The sequence below is a fragment of the Stegastes partitus genome, unplaced genomic scaffold (genome assembly GCF_000690725.1).
Source record: "Stegastes partitus isolate 25-593 unplaced genomic scaffold, Stegastes_partitus-1.0.2 Scaffold2, whole genome shotgun sequence".
In the NCBI taxonomy this organism is placed as follows: domain Eukaryota; kingdom Metazoa; phylum Chordata; class Actinopteri; family Pomacentridae; genus Stegastes; species Stegastes partitus.
Window position 1 is genome coordinate 1,970,003 of NW_007577733.1, and position 21,546 is coordinate 1,991,548.

General features: G+C 39.4%; 1 protein-coding gene across 1 annotated transcript in view; it reads right to left on the minus strand.

Annotated features, from left to right (window-relative positions):
* The window catches only part of diaph2 (diaphanous-related formin 2), a 382,471-nt gene that overhangs the window by 239,225 nt on the left and 121,700 nt on the right, over nt 1-21,546 (minus strand). The window contains exons 11-16 of the mRNA XM_008276280.1: nt 19,954-20,096; nt 16,810-16,926; nt 12,376-12,494; nt 10,486-10,550; nt 9,589-9,693; nt 100-211 (exon numbers count right to left, since the gene is read on the minus strand). Coding sequence (XP_008274502.1) covers nt 100-211; nt 9,589-9,693; nt 10,486-10,550; nt 12,376-12,494; nt 16,810-16,926; nt 19,954-20,096 — 661 coding nt within the window. The remainder of the gene's footprint in view (nt 1-99; nt 212-9,588; nt 9,694-10,485; nt 10,551-12,375; nt 12,495-16,809; nt 16,927-19,953; nt 20,097-21,546) is intronic.

Consider the following 21,546-nt stretch of genomic DNA (forward strand, 5'->3'; position numbering starts at 1 on the left):
GAGAGGGGTGAAAGAGGGGAGAGAGGGGTGGAAGAGGGTTAGGGATGGGGGTAAGAGGGGAGAGAGGGCGAAGGAAGGAGAGGAGGATTCATGGAGCACTGGTTGAAGCTGGAGGAGATGGTGGAGGGGGTGGAGGAGGTGGTGGAGCAGCTGCACCCCCTGGTAGCGGAGGTGGAGGTGGGGCTCCAGGTGCAGTCGGTCCGGCTGCAATCTGTAAATATAGACAGAGGTGTCAGAGATGGCCCACATGTTGAGGGAGATTAGTTGAGGGAGATTATCATTTTTAGTATTTTTGTGAAAGTGAAAGTCCCTTGGCCATGATTGTGCTATATATATATAATATTAGTAGTAGTAGTATTCTATGCATTTTGTCTTGTATATTTGGGACATGCAACTAGATATGGTTCAGAAAATATCACAAGATGACTTTTGCACTGTCATTTTCTTTTTGTTAACGCGTGCTCATAAATGGGCCTTTTGACAGCTTCAATTTTTCAACTGACCCATAATCAGAGATTATTTGATCTACTTGTCCAATACTGGATCTTTCAATTTAATATTTCATATGTCCACTTTTATCTTAGATGACAGACTCAATCCTCCTCAGCATGGAGGACGACACATTTCTGAAAAGATATTATGGCATTCTTAGACATTTTTTTGCAGCTGTTCTCTCCTTGAGGGTTTGAGTTTTTCCAATCTTCTCATTTAAATACCCCAAAAGATGTTCTATTGGATTCAAGTCAGACGACAGACAACACGTAGCAAGGTCAAAGTTTTCACTTTTTTCTTCTTTAGGAACTCCTGTGTGATTTTGCGGGTGTGTTTTTGATTGTTATCATACCATTATTTCTGTATATCCACAGATAATAAAGGTTCCATTGATGAGTGTCATCTCATTTTGTTCTCATGCATGTTCTCATGCAGCTTCACTTTTGGGACTATGCATTCACTGTGATAGTCATGGCCTCAACTGAGCCATACAAATGTATCTTGGTCTCATCTGACTATATGTTTCTCAGAGTATTTATTAGGCTCCTTCTCATGTTCTTTTGCAAAGATTCACCTTGTAGTTTTGTGCCAAAGAGCACACAATGTTTCTTTTATTGTTTTTCTTACATGTTGTCCACAGAGGTTGACAAAATGCAAAGTACTTTGCACTGTCTGAGCTGTCACAAATCTATGATTTCCATTGATAACCCCTGAGCCATCTGATTTTCAGAGCTACATTGTGCAAGTAGTTTACTGTCTGTGCCATCCTTTTAGAAAGACAGCCACTGTGGCTCTGATTAGTGGTACTATGACTCGTACTATACCTCCTGATTACTGCTTCAGTTGGTCTATAGTCTTCCTGTATCCCTTTTCATCTTTGCTGAATTTCACAATCAGATTTTTAAATTACCCAGACGATTTTTTTTTCATGTGGAATCATGAAAAAGCTGTAAACTGCAGATAAACACAGTTTACAGCTCCAAAACTGAGAAAGTTTGAATGTTCACACCTCCTTTTATAACCATGCTCATACAATCAGGCTAACAGGAAATCACAGCTGCATTTTGTTTTTCAAACTTGTGTGTCAGTGATCAGAGGTTATTCACTTCTGTTGCATTGAGGTTAGACTTCATGGCTTGTATTTTCAATATAGTCTTTCTAACATGTTTCATTTTGACTGTTTATAAGAGGAGATATTGTGTCTGTAAATTTAGAAATAATGGAATTACTGAGAAGTGACACAAATTTGAATCATTAGACTTCAAAGTGATATTGCACAGTGGTATACTCACCTCTATTGTATACTGTATGTATGTGAGACCATGATTTGGGCAGCTTATAACACAGGTAAGTAATTCCCTTTTCACATTTTGTCATCTTTGAAGAAAATGTTGAATCAATGTAATTACAACTCAGACGTATTTTACAATATGTCTTAGTTGGTCTCAGGTTTAAAAGACTGTAGTGAATTCCTCAGCATGTGTTTATACATTACTTGCCCATGAGAGCACAAAGCATTTTTACACTAGCGATGTTAAAAACAAGCTGTTCTTCTGATTTTAGGAGAATGCTGGAATTCTACGCTGAGAAAATGCTGCTTCATATGAAGAGTTGTGAATTGGCCAAACGGCTGAACTACTGTGTTCACTAATCCCCATGTATCCATGTGTAAATACTAAGCAAAATGTTGGTGAAAAACCTGTGAATGACCACTGTTTTAATTCACCAGAGATAGGACTGTTGCCTTCCCATCAAGTGGTCATTATGAGCCTTCACAATGGTGGGCTATTAAACTGTAGACAGGGATGTAATTATGACCTGGGACTGATAAGACAAAGTCTTTCAGTCCTTTGACATGTCAGCACTATCACACATGCGCTGGTAGTCGGTGATATTCGGGGGGGAAGGCCAACAGAAAAATGTTTAATAGGGAAAAAAAAAGTTATGCAAATACCACAATTACAGACACCCAACCTCCGACAGGGTTTGATCTTCAGAGCTGATTAGATGCCGGCTCTTACCAAAAAGCATTTCCACTTGCACTTCTCATTTCCAAAACCAATTCCCCGCTATTTGCATTTTCCCCAGTCACTTGATTGTGAGCGTAGAATGTAATTGGCTTCATATTTAAAGACATTACATAGTGTTTCATTACACAATAGCATTGGTGGATTGTTTATTAGGGCCGGAATTAAAAAGGTGTTCTGCGAGGAGCTTCTTGCACAGATTGCCCAGAGCCCTTCAGTGAAAATCCACATCCAATGATTACATGTCTGTCAATCTCGAGCCCTCCGTGGCCCGTTTTCTCTTTTAAGATTAATATGAGAGAATGGAAGCAAATTAGCTGCTAAATTAGAGCGCAGTTGTTTCCATACTGAGGAGCCCTGCGAGTCTCAATCTCTCTATCCACCTCTCTCTGATCTACCCAATAATAATAAGCCCAGTGTTACATGGAACTCTTGGGATTCTCTACCATTGCCACTGGCATCTTCCTCAGTAGATAAGAAAACAAAAATCCCAAAGAAGTTGTACAGTATATAAATAACTGTGTATTTTTCCTTAAATCATAATGGCCGTTTTCACTGAACCCATATGGGACTACATCAAATGTCATGTTTTGCATTGTAATTAGGTAGCTCGTATAGGTTTTGCATGCAGTAGATATGCTATATACAATACACGTGGTCAAAACTAGCAAGCAAAAGTATATACTATAAGTAGAGCCTGTACAAACATTTATTTCTAAACAACCACAGAGACACACTGTGTATTTTAGAAAAATACAGCTAATCATGTGTTGTACGCCCCAATAACTTTCTGTAACACCAATATAGTCTTCTGATATGTGCATAATGAACTATGTTTTAAGTGTGTGTTTCTTGCCAGCTTGTGAGGGTGATCATTTTTATTTTAGCAGAGCCCGTCTGAAACCTAATGTAAAGTAGACAACCAGGCTAATACAAAATCTAACCCATCCAATTTGGATTCATACTGTTCTGGACTCAATGGGGAGGTCAGCGTGGCAGGTAATTAACTCTGAATGCTATGTGATTAAATCTTTACCCCAATCTCATCTCTGATAGAGAAATTCAATTACAAGTGTTTACTTACGAAAATTGCATTGAACAAGCAGGTAATGTCTGCGGCTAAAAACAACTCTGGAGTTCGCCATAGCTTTTAACTGTTACGTTGTTACAGGTTTGTTTTTTTTAAGAGATATTATTCATTTTTGTGGATTGGTAATGTCAAACGATAAAGCATTCTGTTATATTTTCATTTAATTTATATCATAAATATAGCATTCCAGTTTGGGATTTTTGTCTGGCATAACAAGATTAAAGAGATTTCACATAACAAATACTTGAATTTACAGGTAAATCAAACACAGATTTAAAATGTATGTAAGGGGAAAACATGCAATAAAGAAAAATAGGATAAAAAAATAAATAAAAATCAGTCTTATAATCAGTTTGAGAGTTTTCTTCAACAAAATCCAGCACCGCAATCCAGTTTCTTAGTTGGATTTGCAATTGATTGAATGTGAGATTACGCCACGGGCCACACATGCAAAAGGGGACACCCACCTTGGCCTCAGATTCCCTGATGAGTCTCTGAGCCTCTTTGAGCTTGTCTTTTTCAATAGTTAACTGTGCAGATACAACACGCACACACACACACACACAGATACACACACCACCACGGGTACACACACGTCATAGCAGACACAGAGGGCAACAAAGAGGCACAAATGGGGATGGGTTAGATAGACAGAAAAGAAGAACACTAGTACACTAGAACAGGTACAGTACTCACAAGGAAACACAATAAAGGCAGGCAAGAGGAAGACCATTACACAGTTAATGAGAATGGTAGTACAGTGTTATATTCCCGTCTTTGTCTGAATGAGCCATTTGATGTGCAAAAGGCAGAGTGTACTGTACTTTTACACCTAAAACAAGATGTAATCTATCTTCAAAAGAACATCAGTGTAGAGCAATGACTGCATGAAAGGAACAAGGCACAGCATCACTGACAGTTGGTGCACCTTCAAAACCCTTCTTCCATTTCCATCTTTTCCCTTTTTTTTTTTTTTTTGGCATCGCAAAACACATTTCAAATCAACACTCTTAGATGTGTGATGGGCATTGATTTCACTGTGCAGTCTTTGTTTTAGAAATGTGCCCATTTTGCTTTGATATTTCACTCTGTGCAACCTTGCCAAAAGAAAGAGGATGGGAACATATTCCACAGCAACTGAAATGTAATATTTTTACGGAGTTTCCTACAGAACCCCTCTTACTATGGACTGTAGAGAACTAAATATTTAATGTGTATAATGGAAAAAGAGATGGAAACTTTCAGTGGCTTAAAATGAACTTTCATTTTGCGAAAATCTTTCGGTGGTAGTAAAGTGCAATATTTAAAGTAAAGACAAATTTCATTTTATTCTTCATCCTTAGGGATTAAAAGTTAGAGGCTTTGAGATAACTAAGTTTTTTAAGAACACGTCAGGGAGATTTTCAGCAGGTATGACTTGTTCTGCTCTCTGAGAAACCTCGCTCTTTGCCATATGAAGCAAAACTGTTAACGTAAGGATTCCTGAATGACGCTCTTGAATGACAATAACTGTAACTGCGTTTGGCTTAACAACTCAACTGGCTCCATCTCCCAACAACAAAGCATACATAATAGTTACACCACTCTGAGTCCTGCTGTCATTATCAGTTGAGTCAAATTCTATAATCAGACAGGGTAGAAGGCAGTCTGGCAGTAAAAGACAGAGAATGTGGTCTGCTACACCTCCAGCCCCTCTTGGGGCCATGCTGGGTCAGCTACAAGACCGCCAGGTTGTTAAAACCTATTAATGGGATGGCGCAGAGTGTTCCAGTGTACCACTGCAGTGCTACATTATTCATCACATCCAGAGCCAATTCAATGAATCGCTTCCCTTTTTTTTTTTTTTTTTTGCCTTGAATGGTTGCAAGCAAAGGTTTGGGAAAGGGTGGATGAGTTCCACTTTGTTGTGATTTCGATGTCCTTTGTTGATGTTTACAAGCAGAACCTCCATTCAACTCAATTGGGAGATAATCAAACAGACACATCAAACAGGCTGCTTGTTACAATGCCAAAGTTCCCGGAGAAAGACTCTCATTAAATGTGTTGGTTCACAAACAAGGTGAAGAGAAGCGACTCAGGCGTGCATGTGTTTTAATATCTGACAGGAATTCAGTCTCGGAGATGAAAGGTTAGGGTTAGCTCTCACTTCATTCATATTCAGCAAAACGACAGTGATCGCACAGCTGCTTTGATGGACAAACTGAATGCGTGTCCTCACACCGATTTAAAGGTTCTGCGCTCTCACAGTTAATGGCTTTTCTACAGAACTGTGTCAAATGTGCAATAGGTTTCAAAACACACTCTTACAGCTTAGTCTTCCTGAAGTCGCAGAAACTGTCTGAGAGGATGACACTGTTGTTTTGTTCATTGCTTAAGGTTGCAGTTTAACTATCAATGTGACCGCCTGCCTAAAAATCAGAGACAACTGAGATGAGTTATTATGACAGAACCTGCATATTTCAGATGTCTGAAAACACCTTTAGCTCAGACAGTTCCAAATAAACTCTCATTAAATCATCATCATTAAAATGAAACTATAATTACTGTCTCATGGTTGTATGCCTCCGCCAACCAGCCAAGTTGCAGTTTACATCCATGTCTGTCCAGCTCATAAAATATACATAATGAAGATTTTGAAGGGTGTAAATCCCTGTACGCACAGGATGATACCTGCAGCGATGTAGTGACCAGAGACCATGCCATCTCAATTAGATGCATGTAGCAGTGACAGGTGATGCTACCTGAGAGGGCATGAAGTTAAATTGATCTCAACTTTGAGACAACATGATTCAGGTGATTACCAATGGCAGCGAAAGATACTGCTGATGGACACATGACACCATCACTCCCAAAACCAAAAGGAAAATAACGTACACGGCTTTGTTTCCTATCAATTCAATTACATCATAATGGAAGAGCGATTCATCATTGAACTCAAATTTTACAAATGCACTCACATGGGGACAAAAATCAAAAATGCAATGGATGGATGCTGTTCTACAAGCAACATAAGAAAAAAATGCAAAAGATTTATCATTCCCCAATGGATCTACATTTATATTTCTTTGCAGAAACAAAACTCAAAAGTCGCTGTTGGTCTTGCATTTTATTTTTTCTTTTTGAGCTATTAGTACAGCACTGACATCCTGTTTCACCCGTCTCGTTGTGATAGAACCTCATGATGTGTTTCAAAATACATAAAAATGTGTGTTGAAAAATCACCAGTTTCTCTGTTTGGTGGTAATTTCATGTATGAGAAAATTTGGTATGGGCGAAATAAGCCTCATATGTTGTTGAATTTCAGCATGAACACAACATGAGATGGTGCAGCAACATATTTCCTGAATTCTGTCAGATTGAACATGGATTAACCCAGAGACAAATTCAGTATGTGTTCTCATGCTCGGCCAATAAAGCAAGTTCTGACTGAACACCAAGTTGTAGCCTTGGCAATAAAAATAGCATCAAATACAGATATTGCTGGAAAAAAAGCTATAAATTCGAAATCATGGATGCTTCACACAACTTCAACCCAGCAGCACAGAAGATCTATGCAATCATGAGTGTTTCAAGGTGGGCACCCAAGATTATCCGACCACATGTGAAATATGATCACAATCCTCCCTTCTGTTTCTGAGTTACTGTGTTGAAAAATGGCCAAGAAAGTATTTCTTTGCAAAACATTCGGTGGCAGTGAAGCTTGCCTTGGTCATTTTGGACATAAAACGCAATCTGTGCAAAACATTTATATAATTAGCATATGAATTAAGAGACAAAAGGCCAAAAATGGGTTTTGTGTGTCAACATTGACCCTGACATTATATCATCACATTCTAATGAGTTCATTCTTAAGTCTAAGTGAACATTTGTGCCAAATTTGGCGTTCCTGATATATTGCATTTACAAGAATAAGTCAGATGTACAGACGAACAACCCAAAAACACCATCCCTTGGGCCATGGCTGCTAGCAAGGCAGAGATATAATCAATACATGAGGCACAGTGACAATTAACTGCACTTTTATATCTGAGTAGATTAAACTGATGCACAATAAAAAAGAAACAAATATATATGCTCTCAATTGTACTTTACAAATATGGTATATACCGGAGGCTGCAAGGTGGTTCGGTGCTTAGGACACCAGGATCTTTCTGTGTGGAGTTTGCATGTTCTCTCCGTTCAGTGTGGGTTCTCTCTGGGTTCTCCGGCTTCCTCCCACAGTCCAAAAACATGTTGAGGTTAATTGGTGATTCTAAATTGTCCGTAGGTGTGAGTGTGAGTGTGCTTGGTTGTCTGTGTCTAAGTGTAGCCCTGTGATAGACTGGTGACCTGTCCAGGGTGTCCCCTGCCTTTGCCCTGAGTCAGCTGGGATAGACTCCAGGCCCCCGCCACCCTATGAGGATTAAGTGGTGTATAGATAATGGATGTATGGTATAGACCGGTTTTACGTGCAGATGCATAGAAGGTATTCTGAAGTCCTTCATGTAAGTTTTCACCAAACAAATGACTTGTGTCTCTGCTGAGGCTGATGTCTGTTGACATGCAGCTCTCCAGCAGTAACCGCTCTTTGAAGGAGCATTCAGACAAACAGAGGAAAAGAGGGTTTGACTCTCCAGGGCTTCTCTGCACTACACTACCTGTTAATGCACCACAGTAAGTCTGTCTTCAAAAGACACAGGCCTGCCAGGGGAAGGTGAGGGGAAGGTGTGTTATAGTGAATAAAACACTTGGAAACACAACATAAAAAGCTCCAATAAGGGAAAGAGGGCACGCAAAGGTAACACAGCCTGATGCAAAGAAAGATGGCGCAAGGGAGAAAAAAGGCCAAGCAGGAGGAGAGAGAACTTTAAATTCTGACGGTCTAATTAAAATGAGTGTGCAGTGCTAAAGAAACGAGTCAGTGATTAACCGGTTTGGTTATAAATGCAGGTAACAAATGGTGACACAGCATGCAGGTGTATAAAGTGCAGTCGTGAGACCTACACCCAAATTAGGTTCTAAGGAGAAAATCACGATACCTTTAGCCAGGGCAACAGCTACAGCTCATAGAGTGTAACAACATTTCTTGTGGGCCTAAGAATTGCCGCTAAAGGACTGAAGGAACACTATGTTAAAACCACATGCAGGTGCAGTTTATCAGACGGTAAGTGCCAACATAAGCAACAAGAAATGAATTTTTGAAAGAAAAAGCCATCCCTGATACGGATGTAGCTATACCATCTTTCATTGGTGGTTTATATTAAATTCCCTAAGCAGAGAGGCAAACTGCCCTTTTGTCCCAAGGTAGTACTAAAGTGTTTGGAATTGGGTTAAGGGGGAAATAGCAGTCATTTTCTGTGCTCAAAATGGAGGGTTTTGCCTGGGAAGAAATGATGTGGAGGCCAGGAAAAGAAACGCAATCCATCTCTGTGATGATAGAATTTCATAGGAAAAGCTTCAATAGAGCAATTCGCCCATATAAAGAGCTACAACTTAAGAAGGAGATTGACCCTTTATTAAATCAAATGTACTTGCATGGATGATAACTCCCACTTACTGCAGCTTCACATCTGTAAGTGGGGTGGAAAGGTATCCTTCTGACCAAATCAAACCTTTTTCTAGTGGCGCCATTACTTCTCGATGCTATGATTTTAAGATAAACATTTTATTTGTATTACTTAGTTTTTCATTTTAAAAAACTGATTAAAAGTGCTTCCGGACAGCACATTTTTAACTATGTTACTTCCCTTGCTTCTTTTTTTTTTTTTTTTTTTTTTTGAGGGGTGAACATAGAATATAAAGATCTCCAGGGAATGTAACACTGTTTTGTAGAGTAGTGGGATTTTTCTTTATGGATTTACCTGGGACTCCAGGGCCTGTATCTTCCCTTGCTTCTTTTTTTTTTTTTTTTTTTTTTGAGGGGTGAACATAGAATATAAAGATCTCCAGGGAATGTAACACTGTTTTGTAGAGTAGTGGGATTTTTCTTTATGGATTTACCTGGGACTCCAGGGCCTGTATCTTCCCCTCCAACTCTTTGATCCTTTCTTCCTTCTTTTGAGACTCAGCCTGGGCCTCCTGCCGTGCACTGAACTCCTCATCAAACTGCAAGAAAAGAGATACAAGTAGGTCTATGTGCAGATGACAAACATGTGTACACAGATGTAAACACACACACAGGTTGGTGAACGGCAGGGTGTCTCCAGAGATTGGCCACGGGGCACATCAACAGACACCAAAACACGCTGTCTTACACTCTCTGGCCGATTTCTATTCATAGCCCTCATGGCCCTAGAGCCCTGTTGTCCTTTGTCTTTGTTTCAGGTCTGGCTTTCATGTATGTTGATGGATCTAACCTTTGCAGAAACCAAGCCATGTCGCTACAATGATTTCACTGGCCCAGCAGGGTGCACGGTGGGATGGTGGGACAGGACTCTTAAGAAAAAAACATTTCCAGGACCCCCTTTGGTGTCGTCAGACAGTGGTAATGAGGCTTTATAAAATACAATTTCAATACGAAAAATATTGCTATAGGTAAGAGTTTGAATGCTGTTTCTCTCGTATAAATACTATCATTCAATCAAGCGAATAATTGAATTACATTAAAGCAAACCTCAAATAAAGCGTGAGGCTCATAAGGAGCCAGATTAAAATGCTGAACTGGACCTAAAGAGTCTGCACATAACTTAACTCCGTCCCGGCACTGTGCGCAAATAAGTATACATCACAACATCGGCATTGATTCTTGTAATGCTGATACGGATCATGTAGCGTCACAGCCAGGTATTGATCAGGGCATGGAAAATCAATAGCTTGTCTGGGAGCTCTGAGGAAGAAAAAACTTTCCTGATGTGAGCTGGCCAACCAAGGGAGCTGTTGGAGTGATTAATGTCTCACCTTTTTGGAGTACTCTGCAGCCTTCTGCTCACTCTCTTCAACTTTGGCTTTATCCACACACTGATCTGCAAGACAAGACAAGCCACAGTCACAAGAAACTTCAAAGGCATCTCTGGGCGCAATGTGCATCATTAGCTCCTTGTGTGAGAGTTACAATTAGACCTGTGTTTCCTTATCAAAGCATATTAGAGTTGCTGCCATTTGAATTCTATCTTGGAAAAACCTCTTTGGTCTGTAAAATGCAAAATCTTAAGATGGTCTTAACATTGTCATACAGCATGTGTGCGTTTCATCATGCTTAAAGATGCACCGCATGTTTTGTGAAAAGCAGCAATTCACTGTCTCCCACAGGAATCATTTAACTTAGCACTTCAAAGTTCATCATACATACTATTTAAAGCATCCATCTATACATGTTTAGATGAGATCGTTCCTTTAGGGGACCTCTGCATATGACTCACATGAAAGGCTGTATAAAACGGATGTACGTGATGAACAGAAAAACTTAGTGAATAATAAAATAAACACAAAATTCTAATAAAAATTAGGAGGCAATGCACAAAGTGGGGCGCTTTGGCAAGCGATGCAACTGCTGTAATGATCCTGTGAAGACAGGACAAGAAGGGAAACTGTTTTCATGATACGTTTAATAGCTGCCTCACATACAGTGAAATCAGTCATACTGTGCAGCTCTTGGCTCTTGCATCATTAGCAGATGTGTTACTATCTTGCCCTCCTCCCTCTTTTGTTCACTGTTGCTTTATCACAGAGGTGTCCTTTAATTACAGAAACCACCACCTGCAAACTGTTATCTGTTGTTTAAGGGTATTAAACCTTGAACAAGAGGAAAAAAATTGCCAGAGCCTAAAGCATAGATCTAATCAGAGTTTCACATCGTTTTGGAATTGTACATTTTAGATCATTGTTTTGTAAATGTTTTATGTTTCTTTTTTTTTTCTTTTTCTTTTCTTTTTTTAAAGCTGCTTTTCACAGCATTTACAAACCCCGTTTTTTGCTATTACCCTATCAACAGTGCAAGGGCAACGTCAAGGTGTAAATTAGTGTTATATGACACGCAGCACCACATGTTCCCTCTGAAAAACAATGATTAAAAAATGACAACCTATTGTGAATGTGGGGGGGTAAAAAAAACAAAAATAAAACAAGTAGAAAGACACCTTTCCCCACGTGGATGTGAATTTAACAAACCACAACGAAAGTTGTTTTTTTGTTTTTTTTTTAAGCGCTGATTAAATCTCACTAAAGTGAGTGAGAAAACTTATTTAATACCGCATCAGTCCTCTGTGGAAACGTTCAGAAACTTTTAATGACCCTTTGTTGGCAAGTCACAGAACTGTTAGTGACACAACTGAGAGAAACAAAGTGGTGTTATTTATTTCTTTTCTCTGTCTAGAAAAAAAACAAAAAAAACAACAAAAATCCCCCATTAGTGATGCAGTGCAAATAGATGTGTTCTCTATGATTCCACAAACACAGCTAACAAACCCTAACTGAGGAAAAAAACTAATTATTTCAAATTACCTGAATTCATTTTACTAAATCAAATGTACTATTCATTGAAAATCGAGTGACATCATCTTATACATATCTTGGATGCAGGAATCTTAGGAGGATAATGAGAATGGCATTGTATTTGTATATCGATGACAGACCTCCTGAAGCACATCATTTAAAAAGAAAAAAAATGATCTGGAGGATGACTTCAGTATGCTAGAATCTTAGCTATAACACACATTTTATGTACCTTTCATTATCATATCACCAATTTTAGACTTCTGAAGACAGGTTGACAACAATGTTTGAAATGTATAAGTAAGTTAAAAAGTAAGAAGTTAAAAAAGAAAAATCATGGTGCAATTCCAAAGTTACCAATCAGTTGGGTGAAGTCCACTTCCAGTCTTTTACTGTAGCCAAAGTCAGGGTCCATTCCATTGCGATGCAGGACCACCTGAGATACACATTCCTCTATCACCTTGTAGTACTGGGGCCTGAGGGGTCAGGAAACAAAGCAGAACAATTAGACAAGCCACAGTAAGATATGAGTGACACAAACTCTACAAGGCTAATTAACCACAAATGATTCTCTTATCCGAGCTAGAGGTCACAAAATGCCATGTCAGGAAGGGTGCTGCTGGAGAAAATAGGCACCCTATTAAATGTGATCACTTGCTTCACCCCTATCATGAAATTAGCAGATTAATGGGTACACAGAACCCAAGTATGTGTTAGTCTGTCCATTTCAAGGTGACTGACGGTAGCCCAGGCTACGCTTGCCCTCTTGCATAATTTGCAATCATCTTTGCCAATTAGAGCAACCATAAAAACTGAAATGTAAATCTAATCAGTGTAATGTGTGTAATTGAAAGCACAATGACCGGGAAAACATGTCGCCCAGTTAGGAGTGTGACTGAGTGCTTGGCGTTGTCAAGCAGGGTGTGTGAATCAGCCTGAGAGTCCAATTCCACCACACAGGTTGGTATGTGACCTTTTCTCTGTAACATTATCAACTTTAATTGCAAGTGACATTTAGCAAATACAATGGCAGCTTAAGCAGAGCTCCAAACTGAGAATTAATTATTTTCTAAGCAAAGCATCGACCAGAAGTTGATGTTTAAATTTAAAACAACTCCTGTTTTATTTATTTTTTTATTCCTCTAAAGACACAATGTAAAAAATGGACTCTTATGATGCTCACAAATACATCCTAAAAATGATAAAGAGCCATTTCCCAAAACAACAAACAACAACAACTTTTATGTTGTTTTAATTTGACTCATTTAGGCTGGGCAATGGCTGCTGTGGTGTAGCACTGTGAAATCTGAAAGAGGGCTGGAGCAGAATTTACACATAACTAGTAGGAGGAACACAAAATTAGCAGCTGGAGAACGGACAGCCTTCTGATTCAAAAATCACATCAACTCCTTTCATCTCCTTTTTGTAAAAAAAAAAAAAAAAAAAAAAAACTAATTTCTAGGCACAGAATGTAAGGTAACTTCTTCTATGTGTTCCAAGGCAGAAACACACGGTACAAAACTCCAAATATGCTTTCAGTGACAGATGAATTCTGTTCTTGTTTTAGAAAACTATTTTTGGTATATAATTTCACATCAGGAAGACGACAAAGTCAACACGGGAAGACTCACAAATCCCTGTATGGGAAATATTCTGGAGTTAATCATTTTTAGCTTCCCAAGGTTGTCCAAGTGATTTATAATAATGAATAATTGAAAATCAGATGCCGAAAGCCTGAGATTTTATGACAACTTTGATCCACATAAGGTACTCAAAGTCTGATCAAAGCCTGCCTGTCTGATGGCTCGACATGAAAGCATTCAGGGAAAGGAACATTACTGTTACTAAATTGTAATAACGGATTTTAGTAGGCAGAATTGAGAACAAAGTGGCTGTTGCCAGGTGGGTACATTTTTTTTTCTCCCCCAAGAAGACTAAAAAAGTACAGAATCCAAGAATGTATCAAAGTTAAAAGAAACGCACGTGATAAAAAGCACTTTGTTATTATCAATCATGAAATAGGAAGAAGTTTATCCCCAGGGATTTACCTCTAACTGTTGCCCATAAATTCAAAGGCTATGTTCTGATGATACCTTGTGGGTGGACAGACCATATCATGTTATGAACAGAAATATGAAAGAGCACAAATTTCTGAGCCAAAGCAAATAAGAATAAATCAGCATTCAGGTGCACTGTTTTGAAAGCATGAAATGCCATACATTAAGCTTGAGCTGGCGGATTCGCCCACTCATGACCAGAACAAGCTAGTGAAAGCTCACACATCGCCCTGCATGGCTTAAGCACTGTGGCACTCGGCTTACAACTGTCACCAATGTACACCACATTATTATCTCAATAAGCCGCCCTATTTTCCCTTCGTCCTCCATCCTCCGCCACCACCGAGCAGATAGGGGCTGGGTGGAGATAACTAGAGACGGAGAGAGAGTGACCCAGAACTGTCAGGCCCCTCCACAGTGGGCAGGGCTGGGCTCCAGAAGCAAACATATGTCCCCTGTATCATTCCCCACCTCTTCTTTTACTTTGGCACCTTCATTTCTTCCAGTGATAGCTTGCAGTTCAGCACAGCCCCAGTCACTTGATCCAGCTCTGCTCCACATAACCAGTGTAATCCCCATATCACCAGGCTCCAAAAGAGCAGATCTGCTCTATATTTACTGGGTGGGTTTGATGTGCTCCCATTCATTAGGCTTGCAGTCAGAGATTAATTATCAAAAATAAACCAAGCCCTGGAGGGGGGGAAAAAAACAACTAATGTTGTGTTAGGAGGAATTACAGTAGACAGAGTGCTTACCCGCTATAGTCTGCCTTATTATTAGAATACTAATTATAATATTTAATGAATTATCATTTAATATTATTGTTTGACAAAAGAATCAAGGTACCAAGCGTGCTTTCAATTCCAATGAACACAATGGCAAAACAACACTTAATCTCTTACTTCAGACAGAATATTATGAGCACACATGTATTCCTTTGATTACAAAGTGTCAAACCCTCGCACAGCACCACCTAACCTAAGGCTGCTTCCATTAAATGATTTCTAATGGGATCATACATTGCCATCGCACATCCTCTGACCTCCCAATTTGTTTTTTGTTCCACGTTGTGGTAATGCTACATCAATACTACACTATTTCACAGTCACCCAATTTTAACCACAACCTGAAAAGTTGCTAACTTTAAGGGTGAAGACTGGAAAAAAAAGACAGATAGTATCATTTGGAAATAGCTGCATGCACTGTAGTACTGCATCCTCCATCATCCCAACTCCACAGCAGTGATGTATGGGGAATAAAATGCCTCAGTCATAATGCATTTCTGGTCTTAATGTTTGTGTGAGCATGTGTGCGAGGTTCTCCCTGCATTTGTTATCTAGAATGGAGGGAGGGGAGAAAAAAACATAAAATCAAAAACATATCTTTAAAAAGATCATCAGTTTTTCATGAGCATTGGTAGTGATTCCTTCATACCGGTGGCTTACAGAGGCGTACATGGACGCTGCAGCTGAGGTGGACACGGCGATACTGGATGGTTAATGTGAATTCTATTTCTCACTTCCTCTGAATAGATGAAGAATACATAATTCATAAGTCCAAGGGAACAGCAACTTGTCTATGGTAAATTCATCTTCCTCCTCTCATCCTCCCTTCATCTTCCAACTTTCTTTTTTAAGTCTTATTTCTGCAAAAAGGTCTGACACAGCAGTGAATTCATCAGTGTCACTGCATTCATAAGAGTTGCGACCTTCCGTTCTTGTTACTGAAATATTTGCTCTTTGAAAGGTAAAACAGGAAGCAAGACAAACAACTTAAAATATCTTAATAAACTTAAATAACAAAAGAGTAATTTAACATTTTCTACTTTATAGTTTAGAATAAAAGGAGGTTAGAATTAATTTATTTTTTCTTTCTTTTTGCTAACGATTATTTTAGGCTGCAAACTAATGGTAGCTACAACACAAGATATTCAAGAAGCACATATAGGTCTGACAATGTCCCATTAGGAAGGGTACGTGGAAATAACTTTTGTTTCTGGCAAAATCAGTGTTATTGATGAAATATTCCCAGTGATAAATGCCAACACACTCATCACATTTCTAATCTGTGTTCTATTAGCTGCAATACCACCACTGGACCTGGCATGAAAACATATGCATGAAGGTTGCAATGGTAACGCAACACACATCGTTTGCGCTACTCCAATGGGTTGACTTCCTTCACTAGCATGACTAACATTATGTTGAGCATAACAATGCAGAATCTGTGTTGCTCAGAGAGAACATTGTCAGGAGAAGAACTGGTAAAATGGTGTTGCTTCTTACACCCAATTTAAAACCTACATTCTGAACAGGCAAAGAGAAAGTCACCTCCCTGACATTGAAAACTCTGGCTTCAGGCTTAACATACCTCGCTAACCTTCTAATCTCGCTCCCTAGTGCCCTGCAGATGTTGGTTCAATGTGTCATCTCAATAAAAACTGCTCTTAATTTGGGAAAGATTTATTCTGACATCGCAAACTCCAACCTGGCTTTGACATTTTGTGATATGATTTTGGAGACAAACGGACAGACAGATGGCGGCCATAACTCTAAGTCAAAGTAATGATCAAATAAGTTCAGAGTGATGTATGAGCTGGGTTTTATATCTGTTGTAAAAAAAAAAAAAGCAAAAACAAAAAGCCCAGAAGCTATAAAAGCACACTGACAGAATGTATCACAAGGTCATCAGTCAATACAAGGCCAGTGGTATGTAAAAACCACACAGAACTTACCTGATGTAATAGTCATTCCTGATGAGCAATAGGTGCTGAAGAATTGACAGGAAGTATGCCTCAGAGCCAGTGTCTTTCACCATGTTGGACAGGAGATGGTACACCTCATTCATATCGGTGCAGGGGCAAGGTTAAGGAAAACAACTTTATTACAGTGCTATATTGTAAAGTTAATACAGTTAGCTGTTAAGGTTAACTTCTTGAGAAGACACCCAGTTTGAATTCATTATTCAGGTGCATTCAACCCCTGTAAACATTTAAATTTTTATTACTTTCCGTTTTCATTATTTTCCCCGGTTCCTCAACTCAGGTTTTCTGACAGGTATCACTGTGCAAAAGCAAACAGAGATGTGATTCCTCTTATCCATTCTCTCTCGGGGGAGCTAAAACAGTGTAAACAGCTAACTTGAGGAGGGGGACTGGCAATGAAGAATGCTCCCTCTGGTTTACCTGTCACTCCAGACCTTTCAAGATAGAGGAAATTAATTACATGAAAAACTCACTGGTTTGAATGTTTATGCCAAGAATGATAGGAATCCAGTCGTTTGCAGGGCAAAAAAAAATATGGCTGAGGTTCAGTTCTCAGATTGAAACTGACATGTACTCAGGAGCAAAAATTCATGTTATTAAATTTGCAAAAGCTATTGATTATATGTCTTATGTTTTCTTTCCCCAGGAGGAAGTAGTGATGGCTCTGACATCTAAAACGGATGTTAAATCAAACTGTCTTACTTTTTATTCTTCATGTTAAATATGATAGAGTACCTTTTTTTTTTTTGATAACTTGCTGAGTATTTGTTTCAAAAAGTATTTGTCCATACCAGATCATATTCACAGACTTTGATATTGAGATTATTGCCTCAAAAACAACGTGAGCTCTATTGAACATACAGTATAGGAGAAGACGAGCATGCACATTGAAACGAATTCCAAAATTCAATTTTCATGTTAATGGCTGATTTGTAGTACAAGATCAATTTAGAAAATATTAAATTTGTGTTTCTCAAACATCTAATAGTGTTCTGAAAGTGCAGCTCTAAGAAGTAAAGAACTGAGGAAAATTAATGATTTGGAGTCTATTTAATTTGTTTGCTCGAGAAAGGAGGATTTCCCAATGGAGGCTCATCTTGTCTGAAAAAGTGGAATAAGCCTCTCAGATATGTGCACACATGCAGAAAAAAAAGTAGACGAGGGAGATGGTGCACTGTTAAGCTTGCAGAGATGAAAACCTGATTGCCATTCTAACATGAAGTGTGGATCCTGACAACGTGTGTTAAAATATTTACACATAGCAACATATTGAGTGCAAAGCAATCAAGTAGCATTTGCAACACGGTGGCTCCATATGTTGTGATTCCCCTCCCTTCTGCTTTTGGTACAGAAAATATCAGGTGAATGCAGAGGCAGTTTTAAGATCTTAAGGTGGCTGGGCTTGCTACCATCTATACAAAACAATCTGCAGACACCGCAACTGGAGCAGATCAATTCTTTTAAATACAGTTTGACACTTTTCCTATTAATTTCAACAATGTCTTTAATTAAACTCCTATCCCATTTCAAATTTTTTAGAGAAACACGGATGGGAATACAGGCTCCTCCACAGTATCATTTCCCTCCCCTGCATTAGCTGAATATGAAGCCTGGGAGAATTACCAATCCTGTGAGATTCAATTATAGCCTCACCACAGCAGCATTTGAGAGGACATGAGAAGGAGCTCACACTGGGAAAGCATCCAACTAGCTTCATCTATCACTAAACTGCAGACATAAACCTAATGTAAAACGCCAATCTTGTCAATGGCACCCCCCTCTGCACTCTCTTTCTCAGTCTCTGTCTCTCTTTATACTCTCTCTCCAAATAATGAATAAACATGAGTGGCAGTCAAGTGTGATGTAGGCCAATCAGTGGTAGGGTCAATCAATCACCATTCCACAGCTCATTAATATTTATTAGGGGCCTGGAGTCACCTCCTCGGCACCTGGACCTGGGCCGGACACAGCGGAGACAAGCCTCTTCAGGTTAATATTCATGAGACTGCTGAGAAAAACAAGACACATATGCAATGTTCAGGTAGAGGAAGCACTACCTGCATGATATCATGCATATACACATGCATGTGTGTGTGAGAGTGTGTGTGTGTTATGCAGGCAAAGGGACAAAGGGTAGCCTCGGCATTCGAATCATGCTCATACCTCACAGATCAATACCACATTGTCCTTAGAAACAAACATTGAGCCTTCTCATTTGTGAACCTGCTCAAGCACATCATTAATCCAGGTGCACTTTTTTTTCCCTCTCCATCGTCTCTCCACAGACACACATACACAACCTCCTCCCCTCACCTACATGTGTCAACAGAAACTGTCACTCACAGTGGCACTTTGTGCCTGTACTAGAACTGTGGGATTTGGTGGAGGAAAATGGTTGTGGGAATGAACATCTGCATAACAATGTCAGAGTCTGGTTTGTCTGCTCACAATGTCAGCCATTCATACATAGCCTTAGAGAAGATTTGTGAATTATTAAACGGTTCTTCTCCTGGATGCGTGAAGAAGTTTCCAACTTGGGACTAAATTAGCTCTCACCTTATTAACTTCTACTCTGAATGTTTGGAGTTAAATGGACATTCATAGAGAGCTAGAGGACAAAATTCAGCTTTCGAAAATAGAACAGAGAAACAAGAAGAGACTAAAGTTACACGGTAAAAAGTAAATGTTACAATGTAGCAGAATATTATTCCACATTAAAATAGTCTACTGTGCATAATAAACTATAAAAACAGGAAAGCACATGTCCATCTGAAACCTCTTGAGTCTTACTACAGTCCTACTTAACCCAATACGAACAGGCAAAGGAGAGAAAGTGAAGTGAAGAGGAGATTGAGAGGAGGAGAAGAGTAAATAAAAAGAAGTGTGAAGAGGTTAGAGGTTAAGATGACAGGGTTATTTACCTAGTATACCTGGCCAGAGATGGAGCTGGATATTGTGCTCTGGCTCCTGTAATCCTTCTCTAATGAACAAAGTCATGAGGGGGCTTTAGCCTATAAATCTTGACCAAACCCACAATATACACTCATCTCCTGGCTGCTAGTTCTGCAGACCCGTTCATCTGTATATTCACACAGAGGGAGGACAAAAGGATATTCCATCTCAGCGCGAATGTCATCCAGGCGATGGGAGAGTTCGATGGAGTCCTCCTCCTTGTTCTCATTGAACACCCTTAGCTGGATGTCTAGCTCCTCTGTCTCTTTTAGCTCCTGGAATAAGTTAGACATACAGTTGAGAATGTGTTAAAAGTTTTGCAAGGTCATCCTGCACAGCAGATCAAAATCGTCTAAGTATCTCATATCATTTTCTCACTCGTCTTTTTTACCGTTAAATCTTGCTTATATGTTACTGTTAACTAGATCAACTCTGAAAATCTAAAGCCTCAGTTCCAGCTGTATAGAAAACTGGGAACTGAGATGCCCCGAACCCTCTCAGTAAGTATTCCAGACAGTACCAATTCCTGCACACCTGTTCCAGCCACAAGGGGCTACAGAGGTGCTCTTTACCACTTCTCTATGAATCACTGGCAGTGGAGTTTACAGACAGAGACAGGGCCAAATGTAACCCAATTTCTGCAGGTATCAATCACCCTGCAACGTTTTTTGGGTGCACCATCTGTCTTCAGCAAGCAGCGCTGGTTCGGAGGGAGGTACACGATGGCACAAAAAAAAAAGAAAAAAAAAAGAGGGAAGGGAGAAGAGGAGGAGAACCAAATACATGCGTCAAGGACTATAAGAACAAAATAAATTGTGCTTTCTTTTTCAGTGGAGTTCACTGTTTCTTTGCCAACAGCTACACTGACTCTTGAGCATAACTCATAATTAGATGAAAGAGTGTCATTCCGAACGTCGGCATTAAAAGCAGTAAATGTGGCATTCATAAATGGCTGTAGACTGAGACTCTTTCATATCGGCGGCAGAATTGAAGATAATTAAAGTAATGACAGTAATAATCAACAGGAGCAGCTGGGATGACTTATTAACAACTGGCTCTGTGACACGTTCACCCCACTTGCGACAAATGAGAGTTTGAGTGATGAGTTGGAGCTCGTTTGCCTTCGGCTCATGTGAAGATGTGTAAGGTTGCTGATAATGATGCCTGTGTGATGAGGTGCTGGCACTGCATCACACCTGACACAAGCTTCTACTACTAATTACGGAGGATGCACAATGATATTGGCACCATCGTCAGAATCAGCCAATAAAAGGCTTAAAAATGAAATGGTCGCATGGGCCCAGAATAAACACTGACAGGCAGCCTATGAATTTACAGTTCTGTTTGAAATGTAACATAAAAGTAAATATGGCATATTTTACATACATTTGTCCAGTGAATGCGCACATTTAAAAAGCGTATTTTATGTCTGTACCTGACAGTGGGCCTTAATGGTAAGAGTGTGTGTAATAACTTAACTTAAAAGATTTTACGTTCTCTGCAATTAGGTGGAAAAAATACGGGGATACATCAGCAACGGCAGTCAGCCAGAATGAGTTGGAAAATGTTGACATGTTGGATATCAGCGAGAATGTAGTATCCTGCATCTCTAATGATTATTCTCATTTATATATTTTGTGCCGCACTTATTTTGTTTGAAAGCCTGATTGTTGTCAGACCACAATTACATAAAAAACATTCATCTGTTCTCGGTAAGCTAGAAATAAGAGAAAGTTACAGGATTCTGACACAATT